Raw genomic sequence first — 14,952 nt, 5'->3', positions numbered from 1 at the left:
GTGTGTGTGTGTGTGTGTGTGTGTGTGTGTGTGTGTGTGTGTGTGTGTGTGTGTGTGTGTGTGTGTGTGTGTGTGTGTGTGTGTGTGTGTGTGTGTGTGTGTGTGTGTGTGTGTGTGTGTGTGTGTGTGTGTGTGTTTGAAACAAATATAAATTTTATAAATTCAAATACATAAATTATTTTGACAGAATTCATACCGGGACAGACTCCTCCAAATCTCTCTTGTTGAGTAGAGAATGGTTGATTCGCAGGACAATCCAGTCAAACAGGGCACTGTACAGAGACTTGGCCATAGAGTCTCTGGCAGTGATGGCCTAAAGACATGACAATGTTTGAACATGAGGTCAGCAGATTCTTAAAGTACAGAAATGAAGAAAGACAAATGGAGAAGATGGAGCTACAAGGGACCTCTTCAAACAGCTGACTTCACACATAAGGTATGATAGATATGCACTTAACACATGACTAGTCAATGAATGAATGGTACAGAGTAGAAAATGTCATCATTTGCACCACCCAACACATTATAGATGAGGTTACCTCACTGAGGCTGTAAGGCAGAATTAGTGTGTCATTAGCAGTCATTGCTTTCCTTGTAGTCAATGCTTCCACAAGCAGCTCCACTTTAACCTGTAATTTAAGAGCAATTATATAAAATCAAAAGATAACTTTATATCAACGGTCCACTTTAGACAATCTACTAACTATAAGTAACTTTGCAACTACAAGTCAACTAACTCTTACTAGAAGTCGTAGTTGCAGTTACTTAGTAGAGTGTCTAAAGTGGACCATCGAAATAAAGTGTAACCAAACAAACATTATGGTAATAATCCAAAAGAATCCAAATGGACCGATCCACTAAGAGTCATCTAAAAGTAATGATACAACTGGTTGAATGATGATGTATTTGTTCACCATGCAGTGATGGTGTTCAAGTAAATCAACAGATGTCACTGCACAACATTTCCAAAGAATTGGGAGGAGAGCATTAAACTATTTAAAGTATTTCTAATTCTGTGTGGTTTACCACAATAACCAGTAGGAGGGACAGAATTTCAGCCTCCTTTGAAGAGTTTAAACTGAACATTAAAGTAGCCAGTGGTACCTTGAGAAGGTCAGAGACAGCTGAAAGGACATGATCTGGCCCAACTTTAAGACACTCGCCAACATCTTTTCGCTCATACGTCACATTTCCCAGGTACAGAATGGCAGAGAGCACAGAGAATATCCTGAAAAAGAGCATCAACCGTTGAACCACATTAAATCCAAAATATATTTATTTTCTTCGGAAGGTACATCAAATAAAACATTTCTAAGCTACATGAAATAACCATGGTACGTTTTGGTAATTGTAGGTAATTGTGAATCATATGGCACGTGGGAATGCATCTTAAATATAATTGAATAAGTTAGTATTTTGTTCAAATAATTACATTTCTAACATTGTGTAAATAATTATTAGTTGCCAGAACATCTGCCAGAACAACACCTTGGAAGACAGGTCATAATGATCTAAATGTGTCAGGTCTGACATGATTGCACTCTACGTCATGGCCAAAAGAGCAGAGTGCATATCAGTCAGAAAGTCTTGATGTGTTTTCCCTCTCCATGACAAGCACAGACTTGTTCCAGAGCAGAATTCTTCATTTGCTAGTCATGCATACAGATGGTAATTTTTCAGCAGTGTGACAATCCATCCAGGACAAACCTAATTAAACACCATAAATCTTATTCACATGGAAGTATTCTGTATTTATAGATAATCATTGGAGTACAGCTCATTGTAAATGTAATGGTTTTAGCAGGGCTAAATAAACATTATAGATTACATATAATCCAAAAATAAAATGTGTGTTAATAAACATTATTATGTACTTGAAAACATTTTTCACTTACTGTTTTTTGGTCGGAGGCAGAAAACCGACCATCTCCATGGCCTGATGAAGTCTCCTGAATTCATGTTTCATTTCTGCTTGACCCTCCAAAATCGGTATTTCCTGTGAGGTGTAAACATAGAAGAGTGAACAAATAATAAAAAAAAAAAAAAAAAAAACCACATAAGACAATTGTTGACATACAGTTTGTGCATAAACGGCAATACAATTAACATGGACAGGAAAGCCCAGAAAATTTAGTCCTGGAAGAATGATCATTCTCAGGAAAAGAAATGGTCCTTTTCTCAGGACAAAATCTGACACGCTCAAGAAGAGGTCTCCATTTCCTCTCCATTGAGAGCATCGTGAATGCAAATTAAAACTGAAACAGCTTCATTAAAGGGGTCCTATTATGCTTTTCCACTTTTTCAACTTGTTAGAGCATAAAAAATATCTGCAAGAATCCACTTTTCAAGAACTACAATGAACGGCTCGTTTGGACAACAACGCGATTTTTCCGGATCTTATGAAGTCACAATGTTACTCATTTAAATAATCCGCGCCCACGGAATACACAAAAAAAGGGGGCCAGACCGGTTGAGCAGCGCTAGAGAAGATAAACAGTGTTGCTGCTATGTCGAAGAGACGCTTATTTTCCCACTCTTTTGGCCATCTTAAAACAGACAAATTACAGTGGCTAAAATGTATTTTTAACAGTGCTCCTAAACATTGTAACCCCAACATTTATCTAGCCGCCGCACATTTTATGGAGAACAGCTTGTTTTCTGTAGCTTTTGTATGCTCTTGCATTTTTAAGATGGTTTACCGCCCCATCAGGAAGATTAACCATGTTTTTTTTGTTACCGATTACACTTTGTATTACCTTAGTTTTGCGACAAATATCACGATTAAATGGTGTATCTATAATGTATAAGAAAATTACAAAAAACATAACACTCTGAAACGTCCTGTTAACGTGAAGGAAATCCGTTCTGCACGATCCTCTTGTTCGTTAACATTGTCGTAAACAACTAAATCAGGCTCGAATTGGTTTGAAATTCACACCATATCCTTAATATTTAAACTAGAGCAGAACTCGCAGTTGTCGAAGTGCGGGACATTTCCCAAACATGCACTACACAGTGCCAATCACAACACACTGGGCCAGCTAACCAATCACAGCACATTTTGTATTTCAGAAGGAGGGGCTTCATTTTTTGAACAATCAAGCATGAAAACATATTCTAGTACACCCCAAAAACAAAATCAAGTCTTCGTAAAAGGGCATAATAGGACCCCTTTAAGAAACACTGATTCTTTGTGATGGCTGTTCTGAGTTACTTGTTCGAGGTAGTGGTAGTCTTCAGGCCGCAGGAGCTTGAACTCATCTCTCTCCTCTTCTGAGGCCCCAATCAAAAGATAGTAAAAAACATGGTAATTCCTGCAGGTTAGATAACAAACAGGCATGGAATTCATGTTGTTGCAATAGATTTTCACATCTCCGACACTTTTAATTCAAATGTAAAATGGATATAGATAACGATTTTCCTTTTTTTTTTTTACCTTTCAGTTTTTCCTCTGGATACTAGACGGCATTTCTCTAGTAAATACTTCTCAACCACAGCTCTGAAACATAGAGCAAACAGTATTAGAAATTTCAGTTCAATTCTGGCATTGACTTTGTCAATTTTTTGAAGAGAGTAGAGAAAAGGGGGAATGATATCATAAAATGTAATATGGTGGATCTTAACCTGAATTAACAGAATGAGCATCACAGCTCAACATTTATTTTACATTAATAAATAAACATTTCCTCATTAGGTAAAATGCATTTGTCATTATGTTCAGCTGTGGGTGTTCTGGTGTGTGAAGAAGATAGGCAGAAGTACACAGATGACTCACCCTCTCACAATGCCACTTTCCAGATAATTCACTTGAATGAACTTTCCAAAGCGGCTCGAGTTGTTGTTGTATGCTGTTTTAGCATTGCCAAAGGCCTGAGGAGACCAAAGATAAAGGCATCAGATAGGCAAATTGTTTTAGAGGAAACAGACAAATATTTCAGACAAAAAAAAAACCCCACTGATGTCTGGTCTTCATGAATGCTGACAGACAACTTTTGACCCATTACTGACAATAGATTATCATTATTATTAGTTGCTCAACTGCAAAGTACGTTGTCATAGATAATCTGTCTAAAAAAATTTAGTGGGTAGCACAGAACTCTTTTTTATATCACCCACAGGAACCACAAACATGTATGAGTGGAACACAAAATAAAATGGTTTGAAGACTCTCTTAACCACTCTTTTCGATACAATGAAAACATGTTGTGACCAGGGGCTGCCAACCTCTGAAAATCGACCCCCCCAAAACAAAAACTTAAAAGCACTCAAGATTACTTATAAAAATTCCTTATTGTGAAATTATATGATAGCTGTGTGTGAATAACAGACGAAAAATCATTATTCAGTGAACATCTTGGTTTCTCTCTTTTTTCCAGAACTGTTGCAGAAAGTTGCAGTTTTTGAGAAATCATATTTAATAATGTTATTTGTGCAGCTAACGGTGGAATACATTACACACTGCAGTTTTTTAAACTAAACATTCTTTAGAAGGACTTTGACATGTGAACATGTATCAACAGGTTTTCACACTGCTCTCTATTGATTCTCAATATGTGCATACTTTCAACACGATCTGTGACATTACCATCATTCAGGACTTTATCCTGTAGTAAACATGTTTTTATTCAAATAGTTTCCTTGTCCCACTTCCATGTTCAAATACTGAGGAAAGAAGGTCATAAAACACCAGAATAGAGAGAATAGAAAAAGATGTTACTTCAAATGATACGTTTTTATACAATGGCCTGACAGAGCCTGTCTTGACATGCTGACGTACGCCGACTCGTTCTGGTATTCTGACAAAGCCAACACCCAGGGCTTCTACACATGAAACAGAAAAGTTTGGTCACCCAAAAATGAAAACTCTGTAATCATTTCTCACCCTCATGTTGTTCACAACCCATAAAACTTTCGTTAATATTTGAAAAACAAATGAAGATATTTTTAATGAAATCTGAGAGATTTCTGTTTTTCAATTGAAAGTCCATTCAACTAAAACTCTGACGATTCAAAATGTTTATAAAGTGATCATGTCTCTTTGAAAGACTTGGATTAAACAGCTCGATTCAGATGGATTTATTTATCTCGTTATGAACGTTTGTCAGAGTTTTGGGTGAATAGACTTTCAATGGAGGGACATAACTCTCTCAGATTTCAATAAAAAATGCCTTAATGTTTCAAAGATGAACGAAAGTCTGGGTTTGGAATTACATGAGAGTGAGTAAATGATGACAACTGTTTAACTATCTCTTTAAGAGCTCAACAACAAGGCCTAGATTCACTGCTGTACATATTTAACAGCTGTTATGTGTTCTCTTCCCCCAGAGCTCTCTCTTATTCCTTTCACACTGGAGAAGTAAACGGACAAAGGTCACAACCGCACTCCTCAGATGTCATAACAGAGCATTGGCACCTCTTACAACTATCAAATGAAACTGAAAACTGAAAAAAAGGACTCTCAGTCAAAGTTCAGTGAAAGTGAGAGTAAAAGTTCAGTGCAAATGCAACAAATTTTACTCTCAAGATATGATGACCCAGTTTTTTGTGACCCATTTTTGTTTCTCAAACATCTGTTCAGTACGTTTCCAACACTATATAATTTTTTTTTTACATTTTAAGTAAAAGTAATAGGAGTTTGTCCCCACAAAAGAGTTGCACATGGTTTCTAGCACATTGCTATGCAGTTGGTAAGTCTTTTTTAGAATGTTGTTGCTAGAGTGTTCTACATGGTTAATACTTTACTCGAGTCTGAAAAAAATCTCTCCTCAATAAGTCTCGTGATTTGAGACATAATTCATGTCTGTACATCAAACTTGCAGCAGTAAGTTTAAAACATAATTGGGAATACATTCTAATGCTAATAACTATATATATATATATATATATATATATATATATATATATATATATTTAAAAAAAAATTAATTGGCTTTGGCTTGGTAAATTGGCTTGCCTTGCCACCACATATATGCCACCCACATTGCCTATATCTGGCTCTATTTCAGACATATCTCTTCTTATTTTCTTACAAACAGGCTGATAGAACAGGACTACCAAGTCAATTTCATAGCATTTAGAGTTTTAGAATAAGTATGAATGCCTAAATGGAACAAATGCGCTGGTAATGGATTTTTAATGATGAACTCTCTACAGTGGAGTTGAGCTATCCAATTCCATTATCTGTACTAAGTGCTAACCTGTCTGAATCAAAACATAAAACACAATTACCAAGGAGGTGGAGTCTATAGCGTTGATGCATAATAGTTAAACAGTAGTACAAGTGTAAATAGCACTGCCAGCCAAACAATGTGCATATTGTCAGAGGGGTACACCACGTGAAGGCAATACACAAAGGTCTCTATGAATTAGTTAAGTGGAATACAGGCACAGGTTAGGTGTTTTTGACTCAACAAAACCAAAAGCAGAGACCATAGAACCCATCATGAAGCGAGCAACCCATATTTAAAAGTACCAAAAAGTATCATAGCACTACCACAGTTTTTATTTTATGTTTACCTTTATAATAGATTATTCAGCTGGAGGACCTTTTATATACAATAAATGGACTTAAAGGGATATTTTACCAAAAAATGAAAATTTTGTCATCATTTGCTCACCCTCAAGTTGTTCCAAACCTGTATGAGTTGCTTTCTTGTATTGAACACAAAAGAAGATATTTTGAGAGAAACTCACACAGGTTTGGAACAACTTGGGTGAGTAAACCATGACTTTTCACTATACTAGGCTATACCTTTAATAACAGTATGTGCATTCCCAGAAACTGTAACTTGCTTTGCTAGCATTATGCTCAATATCATGGTATTTCTTAATATTTTTGTAGATAGTGTGATACATTTTTTCAGGATTCTTTGATGAATAGAGAATTCAAAAGAACAGCATTTATTTAAAAATGGACATTTTTGTAACATTGCAAATGTCTTTACTGTAACTTTTGATCAGTTTAATGCATCCTTGCTGAATAAAAGTATCAATCTTTTGAACGGTTGTGTATAAAGGTACATAATCTGGGAACAACAGGACTTCAATGACTCATTTCAAGTGGATCTTTTATTTATAATTTATGAGATCCAATTATCATCTAATCTATTTGTTTAAATAATCATTCTCATCAAATATTAATGGTCACAACTTCAACATATTACCATACGTTTTTAACAGTCTCAACCTGCTTTCTTTAGCTAAACACAAAAACATCTCTTCATAAGAAAATCTATTTTAAACCTCCAAGGCATAACACAAGTCGCTTGTTCCTCTTAGCCATTTACTTTCTTTGTAAGCAAAAACTGCAGAACTGAGAGGGGCGTGGACTTGTTGATAAAAGAAAGCTTTTAAGAAAAAAACAGAGAACTTGTTTGACCTGTTTCAGATCAGATTGAGAATCCCAGTTGGTCAGTGCATGACAAACGGTGACTGACAGCTCAGTTTAAGGGGGCGGGACTTCAGGCCACAGTAAAGAAAACCCATGAATTATGAGCTATTTACTCAGTAGAACTTCACTATCACATTAGCACCAGCACACTTCATACTAAATTCTGAACAGGAAAAGTAGGAAGTGGACTGTTCGGAAATATACCAAACTTGTAATGAACACATTGTATAAACAGTGGAAAAACGTAAACTCCTGAGAGTGTTGTGAATTTACTTCATTGTTTATGTATTAACAATGGTAACACCTAAAAATATCAGTGTGTTGAAACCCTTAAACTGCGACTCAGTGTGTTTCGTGATCTACAGTGTCTATTTAAAGTGCTCAAGGAGACAGAGGTCTGTTCGGTGTCCCCTTTTCCCTGGGAGATGCAGAGGAAGTGATGTGAAAGTCCCCTTGCGTGTGGCGTGGCCGAATGGTTTCTAGATCCTTATTTGACCATGCTTAAGGGAGGAAAGGGGAAACCATTCTTTCACAATTTGTTGCATTTGATTTAAGGAGAGTATCAAACTTTCAGTCATCAACATGAACATCTAAAATCGTGCAAAATACGAGAGGGCAAGCCATTTCCTGCACAGAGGTCATAATTTCCGCCCAAAAGACACTCTTTGTCAGTATCAAGATATAGAGATGAGTCGAGCAACCCAATAATAAATCATGAGATCACAGTTACAGACAAGATACAGAGTGTACAAGAAAAAAAAAAAAGAAAGAAAAAAAAACTAAAGTAGTTGATCTTATCCCATTTGTTCGGGTGTTTCTTCAACTTCAGGCACTTTTTTGTCCTGGGGTAGATTTTTATTAAAAATTGTATTAGAAATTAGAAATATTGCCTTGGCAAATACCTGAAATAAATAAGTTTGATTACTAATAACTAAAGCTTAAAAAAAAAAATTAAAGCTATATAGAAATATTTTTAAAATAAAATATGAAAGAAAAATAAAGAATAAAATGACAAAAAGAAAATGTAAATAAAATCAAATGTAAACAGAACATTTAAAAAATAAAGGCTAAATATTAATAATACTACTATAAAAGTATATAAATAATACTGAAAATAAAACTAACCTGGACACTGAAAATGTTATTTAATATTGCGTATAAAGGAGACAAAAAATGCTAGCTGTGAAATGAGCATTAGCGAGACAAAGGGGAGCGTCTCAAATCTGAGTTCAAGACGATATTTCCTGTTCTTGTCATGGACTCAGACTCTGTCTAGATTTTGACTCAACCTTCTATTATTGTACACGGGGGAACTTTTTTGAGCAATGATGCTTGGGCACTTCAAATTGAGAATAGCCAACAAATTTCTATCTGGATACTTTAGATCGGTCGTAGGCCCTGTGTCTCACCTATTTGCCCGTTTATGGCAACATTGCCCAAAAAGTTGTGCAAAACCCAGTGCATCATTTGAAATGTGGTGGAAATGTCTCTTGAAGTGTAAAATAGCCCATAGTTGAAGAAACACCATTTATTGCTGAACCCTGAACAAGGCTACCATTCATCCAAAGCACATAATCCTCGTAAAACAGCAATTACATCAGAGTCTCAAAATAACTTACCATCTCACATCCTTTCTTGGTTTCCTATTGCTAACTTCAAAGTAGGAAATGAACAGTGATAAACCTCAAACCTACAGAACTCACCTCAAGCACAGGGCCTGCCCCCAGGATAGTTCGTTCCACTCCACTAGTATAGCCCTTCTGACTGAGGGCAGTCAGGCAGTGAATAAGGAAGTTGGTGCTTTGGGTTTTACCAGAACCACTCTCTCCAGAGATGACGATGCATTGGTTAACTTGTTTGTTCAGCATTGTGTGGAAGGCTGCATCCGCAATAGCAAAGATGTGAGGTTCTAGCTTGCCCAGCGTGTGGTTCTCATACATCTTGACATATCTGGGATTGTAGATGGTGAGAAACTTGAAGGGGTTGACGGCGATAAGAATGTTGCTCGCAAATGTGTAGATCTTCTGATTGTGGAAGCGATGTCGTAGGGTTCCCAAGATGCTCTCCTCTGTCAGCTCGGGGAGGTTACATAAATCGTCATATTCCTGAGGCTGCTGTGCAACGAAACCCCGAGTCACAAGTCCCTGAGCTACTTTTTCTTGCCGTACAGACGTCATAACGTCATACTGGATGGATCCATCCTTGCATCCCTCTTGAAGGGCGAAATAGTATCCATCCCTTAGAGGGTGCTTATCTTGGGCCTTTCTAGGCCAGAGCAGGACTCTATGAACAGGCAGATCGCTTGCTTGAAGGACCCACTCTTCTCCACCGTACTCTTGGACCTCCACGAGGATGTAAGGCTTGGATGTGTCCAAGCCAAGTGTGGTGAGAGCCATCTTGATGACAGTGGCAACTGTTGCCTCTTTTGGGACCCTGAGGATGCATCCTTGCCCAGGTTTGATGGATAACCTGGGGTAAATTTGCAGAGTGTGGACCGTTTCATCCTGGCAGCTTGTACCCTTGCAGTTGGTGACATTCATTGTTTAAACGCACAAACATGCATCAGCATACCGCAGTGCACAGTACAGCATGATAAGGATCTGGTGAAGTAAGAATGTAAGTTTGAGCGAGAAACAGCAGTCAGACCACCAGAGAGCATACGTGTACAAACTTGCCTAATGTGGGAACTGTTAGCAGTTTATAAATAAGCATAAACTGTGACACAAACAAAATGAAACAGTTTTAATTTAATAATAAACAAAATATTTTCAATTTTCATATTTTCAAAGTTTGAGTACTGCTGTTTATATTTATATCTATGCTTTACTATTTTTCTCTGTCTATTAGGTTGATTATTTTCTAAATGTTCGGAACATAGAAAGGCACAGGTTTTGTTATTATAATTTTTGTGTAATAGGCCTATCATTATTATAATTATTATTATTTTGATTTTTAAAGAAAAATACAAATGTACAAAATCCATCCTGGCATAGCAAAGGTATTTCAATATATTTTAAACAGCGCAATAAAAACGCATCCAATAATCGACAAACGTCTCTAGAAAGGTAAACTATCTTAACCTTTATCTACTTACAGCTAAGACAATCTGACTATAGTTGTCTTTTAAGAGAATGGCAATTAAAAACTTGAAAGTAGCCTATATCAAAATAACAACAATAAATGTACCTGTTTCAAAACACACTCGTTTAGTTCCACAGCGGAGTCCTTTCCAACATGGAAAAAATCCTGTCGTGCTTTCCAGACAAAACTGAGTTACTGGTAAAAGCCGTCCATCTGCATTACTGCGTAACCGGACACGATAAACCGACATACAGGGCACAGGTAAAACAATTAAGAGTCTGTTAACACCAACCGTGACTGGCACGGAGAAATCTTCAACGACAAACAAGGAAGACTGGTATCTCGCCTCCAGAATCTGAAACAACACTGGCGGCTTGTTACTTCCTGACATCGCAGTGTGATTTAATTGCAGTTGATGTGTGTGATGATGACACGCCGCCCTCGCCTGCATTCAAACTGCTATTGCAGCTGTCACGCGCGGACGCAGGCGAACACACCTGACCTGAGGTACACCTGCAAATTGAACACATTCCCATTCAAGATCCAGTACCCTTCTCAAAAATGTCTGTAAAGAAAAAAAAAAAAACAAGAAGAAAAATAAAATAAAATATATAGCTTTTATGTGTGTGTGTGTGTGTGTGTGTGTGTGTGTGTGTGTGTGTGTGTGTGTGTGTGTGTGTGTGTGTGTGTGTGTGTGTGTGTGTGTTTAAAACGGCATGGGTGGGTCAGTTACCGTACTTCACCATGCGTGTTTGGTTCTCACCAGTAGATGGTAGCATACAACACCATTCCCTTCCCTTTAGCCAATGGATCCTCTTCACAGACTGTGATGACGCGTATTAACATATTAACAGTCACCAGCATCGTAAATCCTGCAACGTTTATATATATATATATATATATATATATATATATATATATATATATATATATATATATATATATATATATATATATATATGAAGAGTTGAGATGCAAAAGCCTCTGTGCCATCTGAAATTTTCTTCTAGAATGATCATTTTTTTATCAAGCTTGTATATTTAAGTTCAGTAATTTCACTTAAATGACAATTAATAAGTAATTTGCATTGCCATTTAAGTGAAATTACTGAACTTAAATATACAAGCTTGTTAAAAATTATCATTCTAGAAGAAAATTTCAGATGGCACCTCAACTCTTCATATATATATTATATATTTATTAATATACACATATATTATGTATATTTATGACACTATACTTTGTATTTTATTTGGTAAACAACAATGGCATTACAGTTTAATTTATTTGCAATAATTAATTAATAATTCAAATAATTAAGAATGAATTCATTACTTTTTGATAACTTCTCAAAAAAATTATCCCGTCAATAAATTATTTTATTTCACATATGCTAGTTGTGTTTCATTTTTTGTCTGTTCGAAAATTACAAATCTTTCACTCTGATTAAACACTCTAATCCTGAACATTTCTGAAAACACAATATATGTTTATATTGTTTAACCACTTTATATGTTTAATTATTATAGAAAATTCTTAATTAAAAAACACAAAATAATATATAATAAAATATATTGTCACAGACATTCAGTTATTTTGGTCTGAGTTTCATTTTCACGGACTTTTAGTTTGTCTTCATTCATTTCCTGAGTTTCTTTGTCTAGTTTTCCCGCCACTTATCGGTTGTCATGGTGATTAATTTGATCTGCATATGTGTTTGTTATTTTACCATTATTTACCATGTATTTAAGTTGCAGTCTTTTCAGTTCTCATGTCTCATTTTGTGTTAAGGTTCTGTTTTCTTTGATGACCTTTTCTTGGATTTCACTTTGGAGTTTATTAAAGATTGTCTTCATCTTTGTGTGCTTTATCACAACCCATGCTGATACATTTATGTAGTGTTTTTAATTAGTAAATATGATTATTGAATCGGAAGAGAGTGCGAAATGGGCATTTTATTTTTATCGTATTACTCAGCTGCACTCTTCCTTTCTCATAATCTTTTGTCCTCTCTCTGTATAGATTTTCTCGATCTCTATTTCTGTGTGAACAGCATCTTGTGAGGAAGGGAGTGGTTAGAAGAGAGAGGGGAATCACTGTTTCCGCTTTTTGCAGCAGTTCTCAGCGAGCGGACATGTGCTCCGAATCACACATCACTCTAACCACATTACAGCATAAACAAACATCTGGTTTCCATAGTAACAAGCTCTCTGCGTCCTAGCAACAGAAATAAATACCAAGAGGTAGATGTTGGGCCTATAGCACGATAACTTCTAGTGTGAACTTTTTACCAGAGCACATATTTCTAGTGGTTTTAAAGGTCGTGGATGATGGTTTGGATTTTGAGTTAAAGTTACCACATACCATCCCAATCTTATAATGTACAGTACAGTCGTTTTGTAGAAATATATGCAGAAATGGATATACACCACTTCTTTTCACTATTGTCACCCTCCTTATACACTAAAAAAAAAAAAAAAAAAAAACCTGTTGGATTAACATAAAAAAAACATGTACATCGGTTGCACATAATAAAGTTAGGTTTACGCAACATGATTTATACATGTTAAAGCTACATAATTTGTGCTTATTAAACAAAAATGATTTTTATATGTTAAAGATACATAATTTGTTTGTTAAATTTTGTTAAATAAACATGATTTATATATGTCCAAGATCCATAATTTGTGCTTGTTAAACGAACATGATTTGTATATGTTAGAGATGTTTGTTAAATAAACATGATTTATATATGTTCAAGATACATCATTTGTGCTTGTTAAACTAACATGATTTTTATGTTTTTCCATTCATATATGCTGTGGTTTCAATAAATAAAACTAACCTGATTAAGTTTTAGAATACTATAAGCTGACTTTAATCAATAAATGTATTTTTTACATCCACTAGTTTTAAGTACATTCACAACATTACTGTACAGTTTAAAAGCAGTAAGACAAGCAAACACATTTCTTGAATCAAATTGCTGTATTCTTTTTTAAAGTAATACATTTTTTACACAGTAAGTGCTATTAGAAGTAAGCTTTCTGAGTGGATTTTTGAAGTTAAAAATAGCTTAGATTCCATGAACAAATGTCAATGAACAATGACAGCATATTTGTACTCATATCACTTTAAGAAAAAGACAAGGCACAGCCAAGCATGTTGTGGAAAAGGTGAACAGTAATGACCATTCTGATACAGTAAACTGCAACAAAACAAACATTAAGTAAAAGACAAAGACACCGTCAAACAGGTGTAGAGGAAAAGGTGAACAGTATGAGTATCAAGTACTCCAAAGCATACCTTGACATTTTTGTTTTCAATTTTCAAAGCATAAGCGAAGTCAAATTGATGTATTTCTTTTAACAGTACAACTAATTTTTCAGAGTATGGGCTACAGAAGTATATAAGTAGTTCTCTGTGTGTTAAAATAGCTTAAAATCCATGAACAAATGTCAATGAACAATGACAGCATGTCACTTTACTCTCTTATCACTTTACTCTCTTACCACTTTACTCTCTTACCACTTTACTCTTACCACAGTGTCCTTTTAACCAATAGGTTTAACCAAAAAACTATGCACATGTTAAAACAACCATAAAAATAAAATAAAAACAGTGGCCAACCTACTCATATCAAACAGATTCAACTTTTTAACAAAGCAAGTTCTTTGTAAGTGTGTGAAATGAAAAGGAAATGGTCCTTATTGCAAGAGGTGGGAAACTACCTTGTGTCCATCCTGCCGTACCAACGTAATGAAAAGGAAATGGTCGTACCATGTAAACAGCCGTACCATGTAAACAGCTCACTCATAGAGTCTGTTTCTGAGAACCTGTGCTTTCTTGGATAGAGTGGAGCCTTCCAGCTCCATGACTATCTTCTGCAGTACCTCAAATGTACTTTTCATTTCAGGTGGGTAGTTGAGATATAAGGCATACATAAGACCAAAAAGCTTTGCCGTAGCTAATGCAAAGTTGTCTAAGCCTTGCAAGATGTTCTGGCCTTCCAGGATAATCCCGATGTCATCTGATCTGTCACGGAATTTAGAATGTAGATTCCCACTGTGGTCTCCTCTGTGGATTTTTGAATGAAGGCTTCGTCCCCATCCTGCAGAATGCACAGACAAAATGAGATTACTGTTAGACCTCAGTTCTAGGATTGTGGATGGTAGTCCTACAAGTTTAGATCCAAGATATCCAATTGTGAGTCGTTCGAATGGCGGAAGCCATGTTGAGCCTCCATCTTGAAAATACATTAGCCAAAGAGCCATACCTGGAAATTCAAGCTTTGTGCGCATCTCTAATGGTAACATAATACACTGATGAATGAGCACTGCTTTTGAATGAACATTTCTTTTGACCAAATTTAATTTCTTAATGGCATAAACAGGCTTTACTCCCTTGAAACTTAAACTGGAATGTAACTGTTTGTCACTGCGACTTCCCGAACAGGCGAACACACGCACACACACACATCA

At 35.9% G+C, this 14,952-nt stretch overlaps 1 protein-coding gene across 7 annotated transcripts in view; it reads right to left on the bottom strand.

The window, feature by feature from the left end:
• LOC308696374 (myosin IXb) overlaps window positions 1-10,897 on the bottom strand; it is a 32,238-nt gene extending 21,341 nt beyond the window's left edge. For all 7 annotated transcript variants that reach the window (XM_081375049.1, XM_081375050.1, XM_081375051.1 and 4 more), the window contains exons 1-9: window positions 10,577-10,897; window positions 9,094-9,990; window positions 3,776-3,870; window positions 3,437-3,499; window positions 3,215-3,314; window positions 1,896-1,996; window positions 1,105-1,228; window positions 540-629; window positions 197-313 (exon numbers count right to left, since the gene is read on the bottom strand). In XM_081375049.1, coding sequence (XP_081231175.1) covers window positions 197-313; window positions 540-629; window positions 1,105-1,228; window positions 1,896-1,996; window positions 3,215-3,314; window positions 3,437-3,499; window positions 3,776-3,870; window positions 9,094-9,930 — 1,527 coding nt within the window. In that variant the 5' untranslated portion in view covers window positions 9,931-9,990; window positions 10,577-10,897. The remainder of the gene's footprint in view (window positions 1-196; window positions 314-539; window positions 630-1,104; window positions 1,229-1,895; window positions 1,997-3,214; window positions 3,315-3,436; window positions 3,500-3,775; window positions 3,871-9,093; window positions 9,991-10,576) is intronic.
• Between the last annotated feature and the right edge of the window lie 4,055 nt (window positions 10,898-14,952).

Source organism: Scardinius erythrophthalmus (assembly GCF_964197995.2).
Source record: "Scardinius erythrophthalmus genome assembly, chromosome: 9".
In the NCBI taxonomy this organism is placed as follows: domain Eukaryota; kingdom Metazoa; phylum Chordata; class Actinopteri; order Cypriniformes; family Leuciscidae; genus Scardinius; species Scardinius erythrophthalmus.
This window is presented reverse-complemented; position numbering and strand designations above follow the sequence as displayed.